We start from the raw sequence: 21,052 nt of genomic DNA on the forward strand, positions 1-21,052 counted from the left end.
TAATCCAACCACCGATCGATCTGGAACTGGAACTCAGTAAAGTGACATTGCTTTGATTGAGATTGTCAATTGATTTCAGTTGACTGTTTCATCTCGGTACGGTTGGAGGTGAATTGGATAGTTGAAGGGAGTTTTTCTGTTAACAAGTCATGTCGTCAAAACGAATCCGGCATATTTTGGAGCTCACGGTCCAGGAGCGTAAGGAGTTTATCGAATCCTTCGATTGTGTTATTTGCGATTGTGATGGTAAGTGGTTGCCTCCGAATTCTGACAATCGTATGTATAGGGGAAAGAGGGACAAGAGTGCCAACCCCCATATAATGTTGATGATAAACACATCTGCAATGCTAGCTCACCCAGTTCTGTCCAAAATGAAGCCTTACTAAAATAGCAACGAATCGGTTTGGTACTGATGGGTCGAAAATCGAAATTATTTATAATAATTAGACATTGGATTTTTGAATTTCAAATTGTTTTATCCTGCATTGCCTGCATTGAGGAGTAGTGATTAATTGAAACACTAACAACAAAGAATACGTAAACAATAACAGCTGTTGCTGGCATGATTGATTATCAAAAAGCTGTGTTGATAAACAAGCATTAATCGATTTTGCTCCATTTAAGACGCATGGCACTCTTGGTCCATAGCTGTTTCAAAAAAAGATTTGAGACGACATTTTGAAAAAAATTGTCAACAACTTATGGCCAGATTAAATTTGCATTACATTGATGATTTATGAAGGCTATGTAACGAACTTACAATACGGTTTACAAACTCTTATAAATATCCACCATTTGGCATGTATAGATCGTACCAGACCCTACTTAAGCGCCGGCAGATGTGAGAATTCTGATCTAAGCGGACATCTACACTGCCGGTGGACGCATAACTGTCCCATGTTACAAAACACAAAACTGAGAAAACTGCGATTAAAGTTTGAAAACACTTTTTGCCGTTGTCGTGAAATTTCGCTGTAAATTTCTGTTCTATTTCTTAAAACTGTCGAAATTTAACTGTTCCATACACAACTCAACAAAATTTTACCAAAAAAACTATTTTTTTTCGATAAAAAATCTTCTGGGACACTTATGCCGCGAATTTTCCTGATGAGTCGAAAAATGTACGCATATTTGTCCCACTGTGAACAATTTCTCGGTTGCTGTTGTTGTTACGTTTGACACTTCGTGCGAGTCGGGTGTGTTTTCTTTTTTATAGTGCTGATTTTTAGTGTCATCAGAAGCTATCAGAAGAACCGGAACTGGAAATGTCTGGCTTGGAATATTTGAAACAGTACGGTGGTTCCAGTGAGAGTGAAGAAGAATTCCATGGGTTTGACCTGGAAAACGGCACGGGTGAACGATTTCCGCAAGCATCACAGTCGGTAAACACTGAGGTCAATCAATCAGTTTCCAGCCAAACTGGTTGCTGCGATGAAAATTTTGAAGCCGGAACAAGCGCCGAAAAAAGCAGATCCGAAAGAGAAACAACAACAAACTTGGAGCGGCCGGATTGCAACACCGCTAGTCGATCCTGTGATTCGGACAGCTCTTGCAGTTTTTCCGAGCAACAGCCAGAGAGAAGTTACAGGAAAAAAACTAAAAAAGAACGGAAAAAGGAAGATTCGGCTAAAAAACGACGCAAATCGCATGCGATAATTCTGGAAACTTGTGGTTGCCTCAAAAATTGCAACACTAAGTTCACGAGAGATGACAGGCTACAGTTCCATAAGTCTTTTTGGGATCTGGATAACGTCGGCCAAGGAAATCTAATCAGGCAGTATGCTCATCTAACACCTGTCGGACGGCGCCGAAAACGTAATGCGAAGGATTTGGCCAAACAACTTGCGTACAAATACACTATACCCAGCTCAAGTGGTGACCCCGTAAAAGTGTGTAGGAAGTTTTTCTTGAACACTCTTGGATTTGGCGAACATTGTGGGTATGTATTAGAAAACATTCTTAATGCTGTATGCAGGCTTTATTATATGCAAAAAATAGCAATATAATTTACAGATGCGTTCGAGGAGCTCAAGATGGACCTCGAGAATACCGACGTGGGAAATATAGTAGAAATAAGCATGCACGCGAGGCCATCAAGGAACACGTTTTTGGCTATGGTCCATCAATCTCCCATTATCGGAGAGCGCATGCTCCGAACCGCCTGTATTTGCCTTCCGATTTGACTGAGAAGTCTCTGCACAAGAACTATGAAGCCACGCAGGATGTCAAAGTAAGTTATTCGCTGTATTGCAAGGTTGTAAGACAATGCAATATATCATTTGTACGGCTTGGGCATGAGCAATGCGAGACGTGTGTTGCTGCAGAACTGCATAAGAAAGTCGCTGAGCATTCGGAAGCAAAGGATTGTACCTGCTGCTCGGAGCACGAACTTCATATCAAGCGTGCTTCCGAATCGCGAATGGCATATCGTGCAGATGGCGACTCAACATCACCAAACGAGGTGGTATTTTCAGTAGATCTACAAAAAGTAAGTGATTGGAATTACATTATGGTATGTGACATTATGTGTAAGATATGCATATGTTTTCTAGGTCATTCAACTTCCTCGACTGGATGGATTCAAGAGTGTTATCTTTTCATCAAGGCTTTTGGTCTTTAACGAGACCTTTGCCCCAGTCGGCGCATATGCACGATCATTTCCGGTGTCTGCGTGTATTTGGCCCGAGTCGATCAGTGGCCGCACAGCCAACGACATGCTCAGTTGCTTTTACAAAGTAATTAAGAAGTACGCACACCTGAAGAAGATTACGTTTTGGTTGGACAATTGTTCATCACAGAACAAGAATTGGAATTTGTTCCAACACATCATCCTCTTGATAAACAGTAATGATATTCAGGTTGACCAAATACTGTTTAAATTTTTCGAATCTGGCCACACCTTTATGGCCGCCGATTCATTTCACGGAGCGGTCGAAAACAAAATGCGTCACGAACGAGTCGTAACCTTTGAACACTTCAAATCTGTGGTTGGTTGTGCCAAGAAAAATGTTGACGTACTTGACATGGAAGTGGCTGACTTCTTCCAAGCTGAGCTAACTGTCTCACAGTACACGTTGAACTTGTGCAAGCCCCGCCCATACGTGGACACCATGCGAAAAGTGGTATTTCAAAAGGGACGTTATGAACTTGGATACGCAAGCAACATCAACAGCGAGGACCTCGTATACTGCAAACTGTTTTCCAAGAAGCAACTCCGGTTGATCGAAAAGGATACGTTCTCTCTTGAAGCTAATGTACGCTGGCAAAAGTCTCCTCGAGGAATTGAAGCGGATAGGAAGGCTTCCCTGTTGGCGGTTGTTGTACCTGTTATTACCGAAGAAGAAAAACCTTTTTTTATTGACCTTCCGACAAAGCAACAAACATCTGAATAGTAATGTAAGATTAACCGTTGTATGAATTTTTTATACTTCAAATAAATCGCATCACTTTGTTCCATCCATAGCTTTTCAATACGAGATTTTATGTCACGAAGATGTACAAATAAGCACTTAGCAGAAAGCGAATTATGTTCGCCATAGAAGAGGAGATGACAATTCTGATTTTATGATCCCTTCAACATCGGGTTAGGGAAAGTTGACTGTAGGATATTTTTACCTTTCAGGTAATCGTTTGGGACTTGTAATGTGCTTACAATATATTATTTGGCTAACAAGCTTTAAATTTGTTAAACATTTTTTTATATTTAGTTGGAATTGGTGTAGTGGGACAAATATGCGTCTATTTTCTCAATGGGACAAATATGCGTCCATTTTCTCAATGGGACAAAATGACTTCACATTTTTTCGAGCTTTTGTAGAATAAACAGTATGTTTTTATGTGATATTCGAAAAATATGCATCAAAATATGACGATTAGCATCAAAATCTCAAAAATGACGAAATGTAACATGGGACAGTTATGCGTCCACCGGCAGTACACGGCGAATGAGAACGACCCAAATTTGAGTTTAGTTCACTCGTAATCGCCAAAAGTGCAGTGCGATGAGTAAAATTTGTCTCATGTTTTTCCAGGGAAAAATTCCCGAATTTGAGAAAAGTAAAGATTGGATTCACTCAGTCTATTGGTACTACTCCGAGACTGAATAACATTTTCGTCAATTTCCTCATTTTCCGGCAGATTTTTTAGGTTTTCCACAGGAAACCATGAGACAAATTTACTCATCGCTGAGTTCCTACACTTTTGGCGATTATGAGTGAACTAAACTCAAATTTGGGTCTTTCTCATTCGCCGTGTACTCATACGATCGCGTCATACCATGAGCAAGGACACGAACCCACGTATAATTTATATTGCCTTGTTTTGCGTCTCACCTCGTTTGACAGATCTGATCGCCCGTTTGAAAGTTCGAATCGCTCGTTTGACAATTCTAATTGTGGAGAAACGAAATGCTCCTGTGGCATGTCGGTTCTTCGGTGGTATGAATTTACAAGTGACACAGATGCGTCTTTTCAACTTCAGTTCTTTTGAAATTTTAATGATTATTTACTGTTCGTAGTCCTATCAGGCCTGTTGGAGAGAATCAATGTCCTTTATATAAGGTCCGGGCCAACAGGCTTATTGGTGTTAGTGAAATGAACAAATGTTTAGTGGTGTTCGTATTTCACTGCAATGTTTATCTTTTTACACGAAACAGCTGTTGGCAGTGACGTAAATCTCACTGTTCGCAGTATGGAATGTTATGGTAGAGTGACGTCGTCACATGAGTGCTCAGCAATGTTTACAATATTTTTGCTTCTAACACCAGCAAACTGCCTGTTGACCCGGACCTGATATAAACGTCATTGGGAGAGAATGCCCTTCTTGATGGGATTGGTTTGTTTGAAATTGGAAAGAGGGGACTACTATTTACAACTACAGTCAACTTTCGCTCGTTGGGCTAAACTCGAAGCCCACTAAGTGAAAGGCTTTCGTCAGTTGAGCTGATCTGTCAAACTGAAACTTGGTTTAGAGATGCACCTATTGTTTATTATCATCAAAATTGTTTAGCAACTGTCCAACCTGTTCATCCATGAGACCCTCGAAACGGAATCAGCACTGTCAGAAATGACGTTTGACTTCGGTTTAGGTGGGCTTCAGCGAAATTCGACAGTACAACTAACCTACTATTTACAAATTGCTTATCAAAGCATGTTCTGATGTGTTGCATTTCCGCACAAACCTAGTGTTAATGTAAAAAATTTTAAAATCTAATTTTGGAACGTTGGCCTCTAGGTGGAGATTGGAAATTTTTGTGTCGAAAGGACGATCAAGGACCATCCTCAGCGACCATTCTGAGCGACGTGGATGTTGCTCCTATGAGTTTGTTGCGATCCGCACTGAAAATCCGATCCCGGTAACGGTTGCATACTTGCCGAATGGGAAGATTGTCAATCTGCAGTCGCAGGTGGTTAGTTTCCTGAAAAAGATTTGCGGACACATCCTCCTTCTGGGCGATCTTAATGGGCACCATCAGGCCTGGGGCATCCCATCGGCAAACCACCGAGGGTTTTCACCTCAGCGCAAGCTCTAGACTTGGCCGTGCTCAAGGACGGGAAACCGACCTTCACCAGGGGCCAAATTGACCTTACATTTGCCAACCCATGCTTGGTAAACCGACTACTGTGGCAGGTACAACGAGACCCCATGGGTAGTGACCACCACCCCATCATTATCCGCTCCAACGAACATATTGCAAACACCACTCGCAGACCACGCTGGCTCTATCAGCAGGCTTACTGGACTGCTTACCAGAACGTAATTACAAGCCATTGCACCGATACGGCTCCTTCGTTCATCGACAAACTCACGGAAGTCATTGCTGATGCCACCTCCGCCTCCATCCTGAAAACAAGCTTCAACCCTGGTAGGGAAGCGCTCCACTGGTGGTCCTCCCTTACTAAATCCGCTGTTAAGGTCAGACGGAAGGCCCTACGAGCTACTAAGAGGCTCCCCCCCTCCGACAATCCTGATCGAGAGGAGGCCCTTGTACACTACCATCGCAAGAGGAACGATTGCAGAAACGTCGTTTGTGCCTCGATGGCAGCCAGTTGAACCAACAATCAATACGAAACTAATGATTTTAAATTGGCTCACTACTTGACTAGCCTATTGGTCCCAAGCAAACGATCAACGTACCCCATTCTAGTCGAAATTCTAGTACTACGCAATGTTTGTTTTGATTCGCTATGAAAGTTTGACAGATAAAATGAGGGGTTATTGGTTTTTCCTATGTTTCGAGGGGTGATTCGACAAGCTTGGGACCGAAGATAGTACCAGAGGTGAGCCAAAAAGTTGAGCACGTTTCTTCGGGACCTACTTGTCTTAGAGTTACCTCTATGGTTGAACCGCCTTCCTCAATAGTATAAATTCCAACCAAACGGCATCTGAGCTGTGGGTGAGGGTTAACACCCTCAGCGGCAGGAGAAACTACCAAGGTATTGCCCTCAAGACAGACGACACTACCACAACGGATCCCGCCGTCATCGCTTATAGCCTTGGAAACCATTTTCAAACCCTGTCAGCTATCGACAGTTACTCGGCGGACTTTCGGCGTAAGCAAAACGCAACTGTCAATTCCATTGCCAACTTCCCTATCCCCGAGGACGACTCTAACGCCCACTACAATCAGCCGTTCAACTTCCAAGCACTAATTTTCGCCCTATCGAAAGCAAAAGGGAATTCCACCGGCCCTGATGAGGTCGGTTACCCGCTTCTAACAAATCTGCCCCTGACTGTTACCGGATCTGTTCAACAGGGAGTGGCTAAGCGACTCCCTCCAGTCGCTATGGAATCACAGCCTGATTGTCCCTATCTGTAAGCTGATAAACCAGGCCGATCAGCAGAAGATTACCGCCCAACAATTTCCCTCACATGCTGCCACTCCAAGGTTATGGAGAGATTGGTCAATCGTTGTCTCTGGAGCTTCTTAAATGAGCACAGCTTGTTAGATCACCGGCAACATCCGTTTCGACCCGGTCACGGGATGAATACAGTCAAGATTCCTATAGTACGCTTAATAGGGACCGCACTATGGGAACCAGCATTAACGAATACACGTAGCATATGGGATTAGAGCTAATTGGGACCAAACACTGATTGTCGGGCAATTTGAAGAGATAACTTCCTGATGTCTTCTGAGAAGTTGTTAAGCAGAAAGTTGGCCACCTTTTGGGACGATTCAGTTTTCGGTAGGATACAAGTCTGATCCTGTGGAAGATCCGGAACATCCGTAAAAGTGGCCAATTCATGAAACTCATCCTAGAGCTCCGCGGATTTTTCGAAACCACCATAAACGTCTTATCAGAATGTATTCGGAGTTATGACCTTAATTTTTATCCTAGGGACTACATGATGGCCCACCGAAAGATCCGGAACATCCGTAAAAGTGGTCAATTCATTAAACTGATCCTAGAGCTCTACGGATTTTTCGGAACCACTCATAAACGTTTTATCAGAATGAATATGGAGTTGTGACCGAAAAATTGACCCTAGGGACTACGGAATGGTCCACTATAGTATCTGGAACATCCGTAAAAGTGGTCAATTCATGCAACAGATCCTACCCAAGTAACATTTCAAGTTTTATCGTGGTTTTAAAGTGTTCTACAAGTCTAAATCATGGTCTTCAGAACCCTCATAAAACCCAAATTGCTACTTGGGTAGAGCTCCTCGGATTTTTCGAAATCACTCATAGACGTCTTATCAGAATGAATTTGCAGTTGTGACCGGAATATGGACCCTGGGGACTACGGGATGGTCCACTAGAAGTTCCGGAACATCCGTAAAAGTGGTCAATGCATAAAACTGATCCTAGAGCTACGCGTTTTTTTTTCAAAACCACTCATATACGTCTTGTCGGAATGTATTCGGAGTTGTGATCAGAATAAAGAATATGGAGACTACAGGATGGTCCACCGGAAGATCCGGAACATCCCTAAAAGTGCTCAATTCATGAAATTGATCCTTGAGCTCCACGATTTTTTAGAAAGCACTCATAGACAGCTTATCACAATAAAATCGAAGTTTTGACCAGACAGTTTATACTGGGGACCACGAGATGTTCCATTAAAAGATCCGGAAGATCATTGCAAGTGTTTAATTCATGAAACTGATCCTAGAGCTCCACGGTTGTTTTTTTTTCAAAACCACTCATAAATTAATATAAATAATAACTCAATAAGACGATGTTTTCGATGATGTGATGAATTAAAAATATAAACATTGAAGCTAGTCCCTCGTTAACTTGTAACTCCAATGAAACATCTCCAAGAAGTCAAAGGAAATAAATCCATGAAATCCAAAGAATAATATCCAAAAACTCCGTTAAAAGTGTCTAGAAGTTATTAATTACTTAAATACCACCTAGAAATCATCCATGATAGTAAATAAAAAAAAAATGTGTCTATGAGCAGTTACCTATCCACTTTAATGGATGTTCTGGATATTCCGAAGGACCATCCAATGGGCCCTGGGGTCCATTTTCCAGTCACAACTCCGAGTTCATTCTGATGAGTTGTCTATTATTTTCCAAAGGAGCGTTCATGGTCTCCAGGGTCTGTTTTCCGATCATAACTCCGAATTCATAATTATAAGACGTCTATGAGGGTTTACGAAAAAAACGGAGTTCTTGGATCAGTTCCATGGATTCAGCCTTTTTACGGATGTTTCGGATCTTTCGGAGGACCATCCACTGCAATGGTCCCAAAGCCGTATTTAGGAAGACAAAAATGTTTGCGCCCAAACCGTCAGTTTTAGGTATATAGTGTTTTCGCGAAAGTTTCTTCATATTGTTTGGCCGATCTTTTTATGTTAGTGAAATTAGGGTGGTCCACAAAATTGGAGATTTGAAAATACATACTTTTTTTTTTTAATTATTTGAGATAGACCAATGCAATGTTCTAAAAGTGGTAGAACAATCCATTCGAAGCAATTGTGCTCAAGACACCAAATTTCTATCTCTTATGGTTCATGAGTTATGATTTTTTAAACAAGCAGGTTAGAATGGCCCATAAAAAAACCGATTTCTCGAATATCTTTTCATAAGTTCATTTCTCGCAAAAACCTTGTTTTGGTTACATTTAGAACTTATGATGACCCATTTTTTGCTGAAGCAATCAGGCTGCTATCTTTTTTTATTATTCGAAAATGGAGATTTTCTTCGAAAAAATGGCTCTATTAAAATGACAATGTCTCTAAATGGAGCAAACCGATTTTCAAACTTTCGATTTCATTTAAAAGATCGTGTTTTTTCAGTATTTGTGGAAAAACTGTGAGAGCGTTCTTTGTTTAAAGTATTTAATTTAATTTAAAAAAAAACTTTTTCTTTATCAAAAACTAGCCATAACTTTTAAATAAAGGAGATTCAAATTAGTGACTTCTGCAAAAATATGCGTCATAAAAAGTTCTAAAAGTATTTAGAACAATGTTTTTACGAGAGGTTAGGGTGGCCCCTAGAAAATCGGCTTTCTTTAAATATTGTTTATACGTTTATCACCAATAAAAATATTTAAAGAAAGATTTTCTAGAGGCCACTCCAACCTACTTGTTTAAAATAACCATAAGTCATAAGTCATAAGAGATAAAAATTTGATGCCACGATCAAAGTTGGTTCAAATTGATTGTTCTACAACTTTTTAAAAAACTGCATTAGTCGATCCCAAGTAATAAAAAAAGGTTGAATTTTCAATTCACCAATTTTAAGGACCACCCTAATTTCAAATCAGCTAAAAAATACGAATAAGCTTTCCCCAAGACAACATAAACCTAAAAGTGATGGTTTTGGTGCTAATATTTTTGTCTCCAAAAATACGGCTTTTATGGATGTTCAGAATCTTCCTGGTGAACCATCGAGTGGTCCCAAAGGTCCATTTTCTGTCTAAGCGTTCATATTCCGGTCACAACTCCAAATTCATTCTGATAAAACGTTTATGAGTGGTTTCGCAAACTCATGGAGCTCTAGGATCAGTCTCATGAATTGACAACTTTTGCGGATGTTCCGGATCTTTCGGTGGACCATCCTGTAGTCCCCAGAGTCCAAAGTCTAGTCAAAACTCCGAATTAATTGTAATGAGACGTTTATGAAAGGTTAAAAAAAAAATGGAGCTCTAGGATCAGTTTCATGAATTGACCACTTTTACGGATGTTCCGGATCTTCTTTTGAACCATCCTGTGGTCACAACTCTGAATTCATTCTGATAAGACGTGTATGAGTGTTTTTTGGAAAATTCACGGAGTTCTAGGATCATTTTCACGACTTTACCACTGGACCATCTTGTAGTCCCCAGAGGCCATATTCCAGTCAAAACTCCGAATTAATTGTGATAAGACGTCTATGAGCGGTTTCGAAAAAAAAACACGGAGCTCTAGGATCAGTTTCATGAATTAACCACTTTTCAGGATGTTCCTGATCTTCCGGTGAGCCATCTCATGGTCCCCGGAGTACATTTTCCGAACACAACTCCGAACTCATTCTGATAAGACGTCTATGAGTGGTTTCAAAAAATCCGCGGAGCTCTAGGATCAGTTTCGTGAATTGACCACATTTACGGATGTTCCGGTGGACCATCATGTAGTCCCCAGAGTCCAAATTAAGGTCATAACTCCGAATTCATTCTGATAAGACGTTTATGAGTGGTTTCGAAAAATCCGCGGAGCTCTAGGATCAGTTTCATGAATTGGCCACTTTTACGGATATTCCGGATCTTCCACAGGATCAGACTTGTATCCTACCGGAAACTGAATCGTCCCAAAAGGTGGCCAACTTTCTGCTTAACAACTTCTCAAAAGACATCAGGAAGTTATCTCTTCAAATTGCCGTACAATCAGTGTTTGGTCCCAATTAGCTCTAATTCGCTAATGCCGGATCGACCGTACTATAGGAATCCAGTGGGATCAGAATCCGCACTATAAGAATCTTGACTGTACGTATTTTGGTACGCTTGAGCAAGCCCTCCATGACGCTCAAGCTTATAACCGCACCTGGATGTCGGCGGTTCTCCAGCAGCTCGTCGACTGGCGACTCAAGGGACATATTCTTCATTTCGCTCGGAACTTCTTGTGGCACACCGCACCTTCCAGGTCTCTATCGGGAACCATTGATCTGCTTCCTTCCGATAGGAAACCGGCGCACATCATCTTATTTCTTGTCAATATGAATGGTGTATGCTGCGATCTCCCAATAGGTATTTTTATTTTCGTCTACACCGACGAAATCGTCATTGTGGCCGCCAAGAGTTCTATCCAAATCCTCCGGACGAAACTGGCACAGGCCGTTAAGTTTGTGCATCGTTGGGCATCTGGTGCCAGACTCCAGTTGTCGGCGGAGAAAAGTTCGTTCACCCACATCTGCACCCATCGCCACCGGTCTTTGTCCACACCCATGATGATTGGGACCCAGGTTATACCACAAAGAAACACCGTCAAAATCCTCGGAGTGCGACTCGACCGCAGCGCGTGCGACTTATCGAAATGACCATCTGCCGCCGGACCATCGGATTCCTTGAGAAGACTACGGGTTCTAGCGAAGGAGTGTTTCTTCTTACCAGAACTGCCAACCAAACCCTACCCCCAGTGTCCAGAGTCCACTGGTGTGTAACCAGGGGTTGGAACCTGCCCAAAATTGCCATCGATCAGACAATGAAACAAACGTTCAAGGCCGGTTCCAACCCTTTTGCCGTTACCCAGACCCACAGTAACCTAATCGAACACCGATATAAAGGATACGTTGTTACTCTGGGTAATGTCGGATCTCCAGCCCCGAAGCTAGTGTTTGTTACAGCCTCTCAGACCAGTGCAGCGTGTTCTCGGCTGAGGCCACCACCGCTTTCTTTGCCATCTCAACTCCGTCAAGCAAACCAATCGTCCTTTTCACCGACTTAGCCGGTGTTGTAGCCGCCGTTGATGCCGAACACCCCACTCACCCATGGATACAGGCCATCCTCTCGAGTGCCCCACCTGGCACTACTGTCGTCTGGATATCCGGCCACTGCGGAATCCTGCAATGCTGATTGCCTCGCTCCCTCCGGATTATTAGCATCACTTGGAAATCCTGGAATAGGACTGGATTAACTCCCACGACCTCTTAATCAAAGCAGACACAGACAAATGGGAGGATCCAGCATTATCCAGCACAAGCTTCCAAGCACCGGAGGCACGACGCAAGGGGTGGCATCTAGGTTTTGAACGCATTACGCAACCTGATCTTCGAGCCAAGCAACATGCTCGCCAATCGTATTTGCTTTCTCCTGTGGGGCGATAATGAGCCGATCGTCATCAAATTCGTCTCTGAGAGGTGGAACGGGTTTGGGATGAGTTTTCAAGACCTTGGCTACCTTCCAGAATGGTTTGGTGCGGTCTTCCAGATTTTGAAAAACACGCCCGAAACTTTCATTTTGGAATGAGTCCATTCTGGAAGCAATCTGCCTGTTCTGCCCATATCTCCAGTCCTCTGAAACTGGCGTCTAAGAACATTTCTTAAGTGAATCAGTAATTGGCCGTGGGATACAATAGCAACAAACTTACCCCTCACAGGAGCTTGTCGAGCACATGCCTCGTCAGCCACGTATATGGCCTGGTGGAGTCCTTCCAACGCCCGGTCAATGTCATCAACGGTGCGCCCAGTTGACACGGTGGTAGTTTTTTCGCAGGCAGCTTCTAGTAGGAACTACGTCGACACCGACTTCAACCACCACCGGTTGGTGGTCGGAGCTGAAATCGTTGTGCACCTCCGGCTAAAAATCCAGGCCGGAGGTATTACGCGCCGGAGAAATGAAAGTTGGTTCGTCCGGAAACTACACAGTTGTACAGTCCATGTTGTGCGTGGTCTAACAAAAGATATCTGTTCCGGTTCCGCTGGTAGTTCCGCCAAGCTTCATGACGGGCATTCAGGTCGCCCCCAACGATGAATCGGGAGCTAGTACGAGTGATGGCAGTCAGGTCGTTCTTGAATTTGCTTGCAAATCCACTGTTAACGGCACACTTCCGAGGCCAGTAAACAGCGATAAACCGGACGTTTTCAGTTGATGATTCCACCTCCACACTAAGGGCCTCGATGATAGAACTGCTACACCAGGCAACCAGAAGTTGTCGCCGGACTTAAGATGGATCTCGGTTAGAAGTCCCATGTCTATGCTGTCCTTGCGAAGGAAGTCGGCAAGCTCATTCTTTTTTGCTCTTACAGAGCAGCATTCCAGAATGATGAAATTACCGAGAAATTGGATTTGCTCGGGCTTATTGCGGCACTTACGAAGAGCACCGGTCATGTTGACAAAGATTTCTATCAGTTCATCCGCTGAGAACAGATCGGGATTTTTTGCTTGAGCTGTTGGTGGTCTCCAGAATTCAGGGAAGGATGGAGAGCTTTGTCCAGCAGAAAATCCAGACGCTTCTTGAGGGGGAGTGAATTCGTTTGTCCACGAAGAGGCAGAAAGTGCTCCGCCCTGCACGCCACAGGGCCTTATCGTTCATTCGTCCTGGTTGATTGTTGACGGACGCCTGTTTTCGAATGCACTTGAAATCCTCGCGTTTAGGGCACTGCTTGTCGGATCTTTAGATCATCTGCAACACATTAGGAGGTGACGTGGTCTTGAACGCAATTGCCACAGCGTGGCTTAATGATGCAGTTGCGGGTGCCGTGTCCAAAGTTCAGACACCGTTGGCACTGAGTCAGCGGACTTGTCATCCGATAGACGACAGTTGGGGTCAGATTGTACCGGTCCCTGATTGCAGCTTCGATAAACTTCAGATCGAAGTTTGCTAAGCCCCTGATGACGAACTTGAATGGTTTCTCACCGGGAATGTCGTGGGTGAAGTATTCCACCTTGGAAGTCCTCAGGTGGGCGACGACCAATTCATACTCCGCTTTGGTACGGAGCACAACCCTGGTGCAGACTCTGCCCCGCTGATGATGATGATGATGGTTAAATATGACATTTTAACCAGGTTGGCAAACAAAATCGAACTGGTTTCAGTTACAGATATAAATTCCCTCTAGAGTTTACAGTTGCTTCTCAGCGATATAAATGTTGAAAAGCTCAGGCGTCCACCTCTTAGTTCGCCTTTTTGTCCACCTAAAACATTAATAAGTATTACAAGCAATCAAGAGTTAATGAACAATCAACAAAGCATCCTATTACACTAGTAACCCCGCAATCTGATGCTATCATAATTTTCAGCAATGTCAGGAATGCTCACGAACCCCCAACATTTGCCAGAAAACTTACTACTAACTCAAGGTATCTTCCAAATAAGCTTCAAAATTGCATTTTTTTTTTATCAAATGTTAAATTCAGTCCTCTATATCCGTAATACGCGCGCGAGGCTCAAACCTTTGTAGACTACTATTTTTTTTTACTACTACTATTAAATCATATATCAAAAATCCATCATCACCATCGTAGCGAACAAAATAGTTTTTGCAGTGCTACAATAATTATTAAAAAGTCGTTATAACAGCTATCCATACAAAGTAATCCGTTAAAAATAACTTCGTCAAGATACATAATTTGTCAATTCATAAAAAAAAAATCACTGGATAACCGTTCAAAAGACAGTTTTAACGTGTGAAATGCAATGTCTCTTAAATTCTGCTAATGTTGTTGAACGTTTAATGTGTCTAGGCATCGAATTGAAAACATTTATTCCTTTAAAAAATAATGAATTCTGTGAAGCACAAGTCAAGAAATGTGGTGTTCTTATTTCATCCGCGTTTCTAGTATTATATCTATGATAGTCACTTCCTCTTTCAATTCGATCACACAAATATCGAGGCAGCACACCGTTAACTACTTTAAAAATGAACACCATAGTCAAATATACAATTCTTTGCGCCACCGACAACCATTGTAAGGCGTCTAGCATCAAAGTTGAGGAAGTGAATCTATTACATCTCAAAATCAAACGCATTATTTTATTCTGCAAGCGCTGTAATCTCGATATTTGTGTTGCATTCGACAGAAATAAAATGGATGGGCAAAAGTCTAGATGAGGAGGGATGATTGATTTGTATAGCTGTATTTTACTGGCAATAGTTAAATCGTTTTTCAATCGACATAGAATTCCATACTTCTTGGCAATTTTCTTGATGACCTTGTCAATGTGAGAGTTGAACTTAAGTTTGTCATCAATAATCACGCCAAGATATTTAATCTCCTGAACGCGATCAATAGTCTCATCATCAATTACAACAGAGACGTTCTCATTTAATCGATTCCGCGAAATTACCATAAATTTAGTTTTACTTGTATTCAATTTTAACTGCTTACACTTCAACCATCTACTTAGATACTGCAAATCTTCATTCAAGTGTGAGACGGCAACTTCTAAATCCTTAGCTGCAATGAATAACACAGTATCATCTGCAAAAAGGTTAATGTCGCAAAATCGTAAAACACGTCGCAAGTCATTAATATACAAAATAAATAAAAGGGGCCCTAATACACTTCCCTGGGGCACTCCAAGGTTGTTCCCCACGGGACTGGAAACAGAATCATTAAAAACAGTCCGTTGAGTTCTGTCAGACAAATAGCTTTCAAACCATTTATATGCAGTACTCGTAATTCCAAAGCGCTTGATTGTACTTAACAGTAAGGGCCTAGAAATTGTTTCAAAAGCGCGTTTCAGATCCAAAAAAACAGCAACAATCGTATCTTTACGCTCCAAGTTGTCTTTCCACTTTGCTAACACCAAATTCAACGCAGTTTCACAGGAATGACGATCCCGATATCCTGATTGTTCTGGTATCAACAAAGAGTTGCTATTCAAATACTCCAACAGCTGGCCTTTAACAACAAGTTCTAAAATTTTCTCTAATGTGTGCAACTTGTTGATGGGACGAAACTCTTCGGCTTTAATCGTTCCAGCAACTTTTTGAATAGGAACCACTAAGGATTCCTTCCAAATTTGTGGCACATGTCCAGTCTGCAAAGATTCATTAATAAGGTCCAGCAAGATGTGGCCAATGACATGAAAGCAATCTTGAATAACTCTAGAATTAACATTATCTACTCCAGCCGATTTTCCCAATGAAAAGCAAATAACTCTAAGTTCATCTTTTGGTGAAAACCTTCAAATCTACAACTACTATTAACTGGCTGTTTTATTTCGTCAGGTTCATCGACCAATTCAATAGATTGATTAATCAATGAAACACTGTCTACGAAATAATCATTAAACTTAGATGCAATTACTTGTTCTGACTGTTCTAATGTGCCATTAAAAGTTATGGACTGCGGTTTGCAATTACTAGGTTTTAATAAAGATTTCAAAATTTTCCATAACTCTTTGCTGTTGTTTTGATGCTGATCAATCTTCCTTTGAACATATTCACAACGAGTTTTCTTTATCGACTGTGAATACTTATTACGCGCGATTGTGTACCTAGTCCAATGATTGTCATTATTAGATCTACAAAACTTTTTGTACCATTTGTCCCTTGTCCGTTTAAGACGCAAAAGATCCAAATTGTACCAGCTGTTCGAGTTTTTCAAAGAAACAAACTTTTGCTCAACTAGTTGATTGGTACACGTTTTCAAAGCGTTATTAAGAACAGCTGTAGATTCATCTAAGTTACCGTCCGCGAATGGAAAATCCAGGCTTCTCTCAACAAGGTTTGAAACAGCTTGCTTCGAATATTTCCTCCAGCACTTCAATTTTACAAAATTATCGTTATCGTTAACATGGTCTAAGACATTAATCACTAAAGTCTCATGATCGGTTATTTTCAAATCAGTATCCGTAACTGAACAAATGGAATCAAAATTGGAATAAACGTGGTCAATTAAAGTTCTACTGTGCCTGGAAATACGCGTATATTAATTTACCGTTTGCTTTAAATTAAAAAACTCAGCTAAACGCTTCAAATGATTCGAATTATGGTTATCACGCCAATTAATATTAAAATCACCAGCCAATATATTTAATTTACTAGAATCAAGGAATGTCTCGAGCCAATTCTCTAAAACTTCAACAAAACGCTGGTCACTAGAACTGGGAGAATGATACAAAACACCATAATTACCCATCTTCATGCCACGTACAACTGTAATGCCCAAGAACCAGTTGCCATCAATAACTTCGTTGGTACGAAGGTTGAATTGAACTGATTCTTTGACATAAATAGCAACACCGCCAGTGTGTCTAGAATGTGATAAACAAGCAGCAACAATATATCCCGGAATACTATACTGATCAAAAGCTTCAGTTTCTACAATATGAGTTTCAGATAATAAAACTAAAAGAGGACGTTTTTCCTCAACAATCTGACGTAATGCTACGTAGTTTGTTGACAACCCCGCAATATTCAAATATAAAAAATCGAATTGATTCACATTCCTGGAACTTGGCTGCTATTTATTGAAACGCAAGCTGCTTTTCTTCTGATCAAAAAGTCTTTTATAGAGCAAACATTCCGAGCTAAATGCGGCATGGTTGACGTCCAAGTTCATTTTTCGTTCTTTATTCATTTTCAAACAATTAATACATTTCAATACAGTTGACGTACACTCCGACGTTTTGTGTTGTTGGCTGCACCTAGAGCATCTATCACAATTTTTGCAATCCATGCTCTTGTGCCCAAATTCTCCACATTTGAAGCATCTCAACACATTAATCGCGGGAACTATCGAGCACCGATCAAACCCTACATTTACTTTTTTCGCACATAACAAACATTTATAAGTATCGACATCGACTTCAATTACAACACTAAACTTGTTATAAGTGAAGCGTGGATTTTTAAACATGTTCACTACTTTTACATCATTAATAGCGATGTCTTCATTTTGACTTTTTAAGTAGTCAATAAAGACATCGGAGGAAAACTGAAGGCACCGAAGTGGGAACAACAGCACTATATTTTTCACCCAGATTGCTTTCAATACCATTTTTCACATCACTTACGTTTGCTCCTGTTGCACACTCAACAATAATGGAGCCATCTTTACCATTCCTAAAATTACTGATTTTGTGTGTTTTTGGATCCAACTGAGTTTTTAAAAACTTACGAGTATCTTCGCAAGGTTGTTTGGACTCTTTCGGTTTAATCACAATGACTGGACGAGTCTTACGATTTTCTGGTTTGTTACTTTTACTATTACTGTTACTATTAGTTTTACTTTGACTAATACGACTATGTCTTTTTACAACATCCGCAAAACTCGCATTTTCTTGAAAAACAACATCATCATCATGATCACTATTACTAATTACTAATTTACGTTTTTTTGCGTCTGGTATTTTTGTCCGATTCCGACTGAATCGTCCTAGATGAACTGCACGGATCATTCTTTACAGCTAAATGGTTTTCCGCTTCAATTTTAAAAAATGAACTTTTCATATTATCCAATTTCTCACAAATCAAATTTTCAAGACCATTTACATTTATTCTAATATCTGCCATCCCGCTTTTAACCGCGATGTCCACCTGAGCAGCAATGTGATCTCGCATGCCAGTGATCGAGTCCGAGAGTTGAAAAACCTTCTTCATCTCTTCCTCTATCCTTTTGACGCGCGAGATCAGATCATTCTGCTCGCCACAACTCTGATCTGATAGACAACTATCACACTTGAACAGAATATTTGCATTATCTGCTATAAGCCTGGCCGCAGTCTTATAGCGAATTTGTTTATTATCGGGGTTGGAACCAGTTCCAACCCAGTGCGAAACCGAACTTTTTGTCAGTGCGAACCTCAACCTGAGCTAGGTTTTAAAAACAAACGATCAAACTGACGTTTGCAAGAAAACAAGCAGACCCGATCTTGATACCCGATCCAGGTTGGAACTGAATAATAAACAAATTCGCTATTAGTGAGTGCCGCACAAGCGAAATGGAACGTTCCATTGCACGGACCTACACACGTAACTGGGAGCCCACTCATAGCAATAGACTGCTCGCATACATTACACACATCCATTCTACCAAATTAAACGCTAACACTGTTAGCAGCAGACATATACAGGGGAGGAGAACACAAAATAAAATTTTACCGCCACAGCTCACTATACAAATCAATAGCGCGCCGGGGGGAAAATACAAAATTAAACAAAAACTAGTTGCTAGGCAACCTTTCCTCTACTTATCCTGTTAGAAAAACACCACGGGCACGCGTTGGAATAATCCTTTCGCGGCACACGCCACTATTTCACACGAAATTATTAATTTATTTTCACAGCACAACTCAACAAAAACACTACTTTGTACGCCATACTACAACCGCTTTAATTCGGATTTAATGCCCAGCGACGCCAGATATGCGGTGAGCTCGTTAAGATGGGCATTGTTCACTACCAACAATGTAGCGCTCATTTCGGCAGCGTCACCGAAATCTCCAATTTAACTGCCGTTCGTCACGACCAATCGTGCCATCGGACTGGCCCGATTCTTCTTCATTTGCTTGCTGCGTTTCACTGGCACAGGTGGCAGGGTATTCCCATCGATGGGAAGAACAGCAAACCTGTTCACTGTAGTTACACCCGAGCTTCCTTCACCGAGGTCTTGGGCCTTCACCGGGCTTCGCGAGCGATGCTTCACCATTTCGGGGCACTCTCACACACACAAAATCGCGAACTGTCCGAACAACTCGACAGCACCAACTAAAACCGAACTGAACTGCTTGACGGTCAAGCAGAGACTGTCCTGTGTTGAGATGCTTCGTGATGAACGATATGAACACGTCCGAAGTTCGAAAGGAAATGCGGCTTCGGCTTCTTTCGTTTGGTACCGACTATGTGATGTCTCTGTTAGGATAGACACCTTGTGGTCTAACCAAATCTATGGGAAATTTTGATGCTACCAATTTTAGTTAATTTTTTTTAGTTGTTTAACTATTTTCACTATTTGTACTATATGCCACAAAATTGCTGGATAAGTATCCCGTCTAATAGCATATTGCATGATATATTTCACATTAATGCTTTGGAAAAATATGCGTTTGAAAACACCCCCCATTTTCGTCACAAGTTTCATTTTCGGTTTCTTAATGTGACCCTAAGTAGAGTGTGCATATTTTTTCTTCAAACAGTTCCAGCCATTACCTACAATATTGATATATATTGCCCAAGAAACCAAACCAATCAATTCATCCATTTCCGAAAAGCTAGTTACAGTAGGTTATGCAAAATAAATTACAAATGCAATCAAAAATAAGGCCGATTCACCATTGAAAAGTAACCGTCTGTCTTCTCCTCCCCCATCCAATCCAGGCGTCCTGTGGACCGTCTTCGAGCCCATCCCGGGAATAGCCGACGCCCTGGCTACCCTCCGCTCGCACGGCAAAACGCTCCGCTACATCACCAACAACAGCGTCCGTACGTTCGATCACTACGCTGCTCAGTTCCGAACCCTGGGCACAACTCTAACCCCATTCGACATAGTCCACCCGGCGCTCGCCATAGTCCGTCACCTGAAATCGATCGACTTCCAAGGTTTGATTTACTGCATGGCTACCGCCCCCTTCAAAACCGTACTCACCGATGCCGGATTCAAGTTAATCGATGGCCCGGACGATCCCCTGGAGGAATCCTTCAAGAAGATAATCGCCACCATTCATGACCGGGCACCGGTCCGGGCCGTCGTGGTGGACGTTGACTTCAACATCAACTATCCGAAGCTGATGCGAGCCGAGTTGTACTTAAAGAACGACCCAGACTGTCTGTTGATCGCCGGGGCAACGGACAAAGTGCTGCATGCCAAGCGCGATTTCAATCTGATCGGTCCGGGTCATTTCTTGGACGTGCTGCAACAATCCACCGGACGGAAGGCTACCGTCCTGGGCAAACCGGGCGTTCAACTGGCCCAGCAAGTTAAGACCCTGTACGGAATCGAGGATCCTCGCAGGGTGCTCTTCGTGGGCGACATGATGGAGCAGGATGTGGCATTTGCCAGCCGGTGCGGCTTCCAGAAGTTGTTGGTCCTGTCCGGAGGGGCCACCCAGGAGGATATGATGCAGCCGAAGGATTTGACCTGCACTGCGGACTTCTACGCCGACAGTTTGGCGGATTTCGTACCGTTGTTCGAGTGAAACGGGTAGCAAGGCTTTCTCTACAAATCGAACTGTG

The 21,052-nt window shown here is 42.0% G+C and overlaps 1 protein-coding gene across 1 annotated transcript; it reads left to right on the forward strand.

The window, feature by feature from the left end:
* Positions 1-125: 125 nt before the first annotated feature.
* Positions 126-21,015, forward strand: LOC135705502 (uncharacterized). The gene is made up of 2 exons (XM_065227252.1): positions 126-246; positions 20,198-21,015. The coding sequence occupies exons 1-2, from the start codon at positions 150-152 to the stop codon at positions 21,013-21,015; spliced, it is 915 nt and encodes a 304-aa protein (XP_065083324.1). The 5' UTR covers positions 126-149.
* Positions 21,016-21,052: the final 37 nt, after the last annotated feature.

The sequence above is a fragment of the Ochlerotatus camptorhynchus genome, unplaced genomic scaffold (assembly GCF_037179485.1).
Source record: "Ochlerotatus camptorhynchus isolate MF236.1 unplaced genomic scaffold, CSIRO-AGI_Acam_v1.1 ptg000268l, whole genome shotgun sequence".
Taxonomy (NCBI): domain Eukaryota; kingdom Metazoa; phylum Arthropoda; class Insecta; order Diptera; family Culicidae; genus Ochlerotatus; species Ochlerotatus camptorhynchus.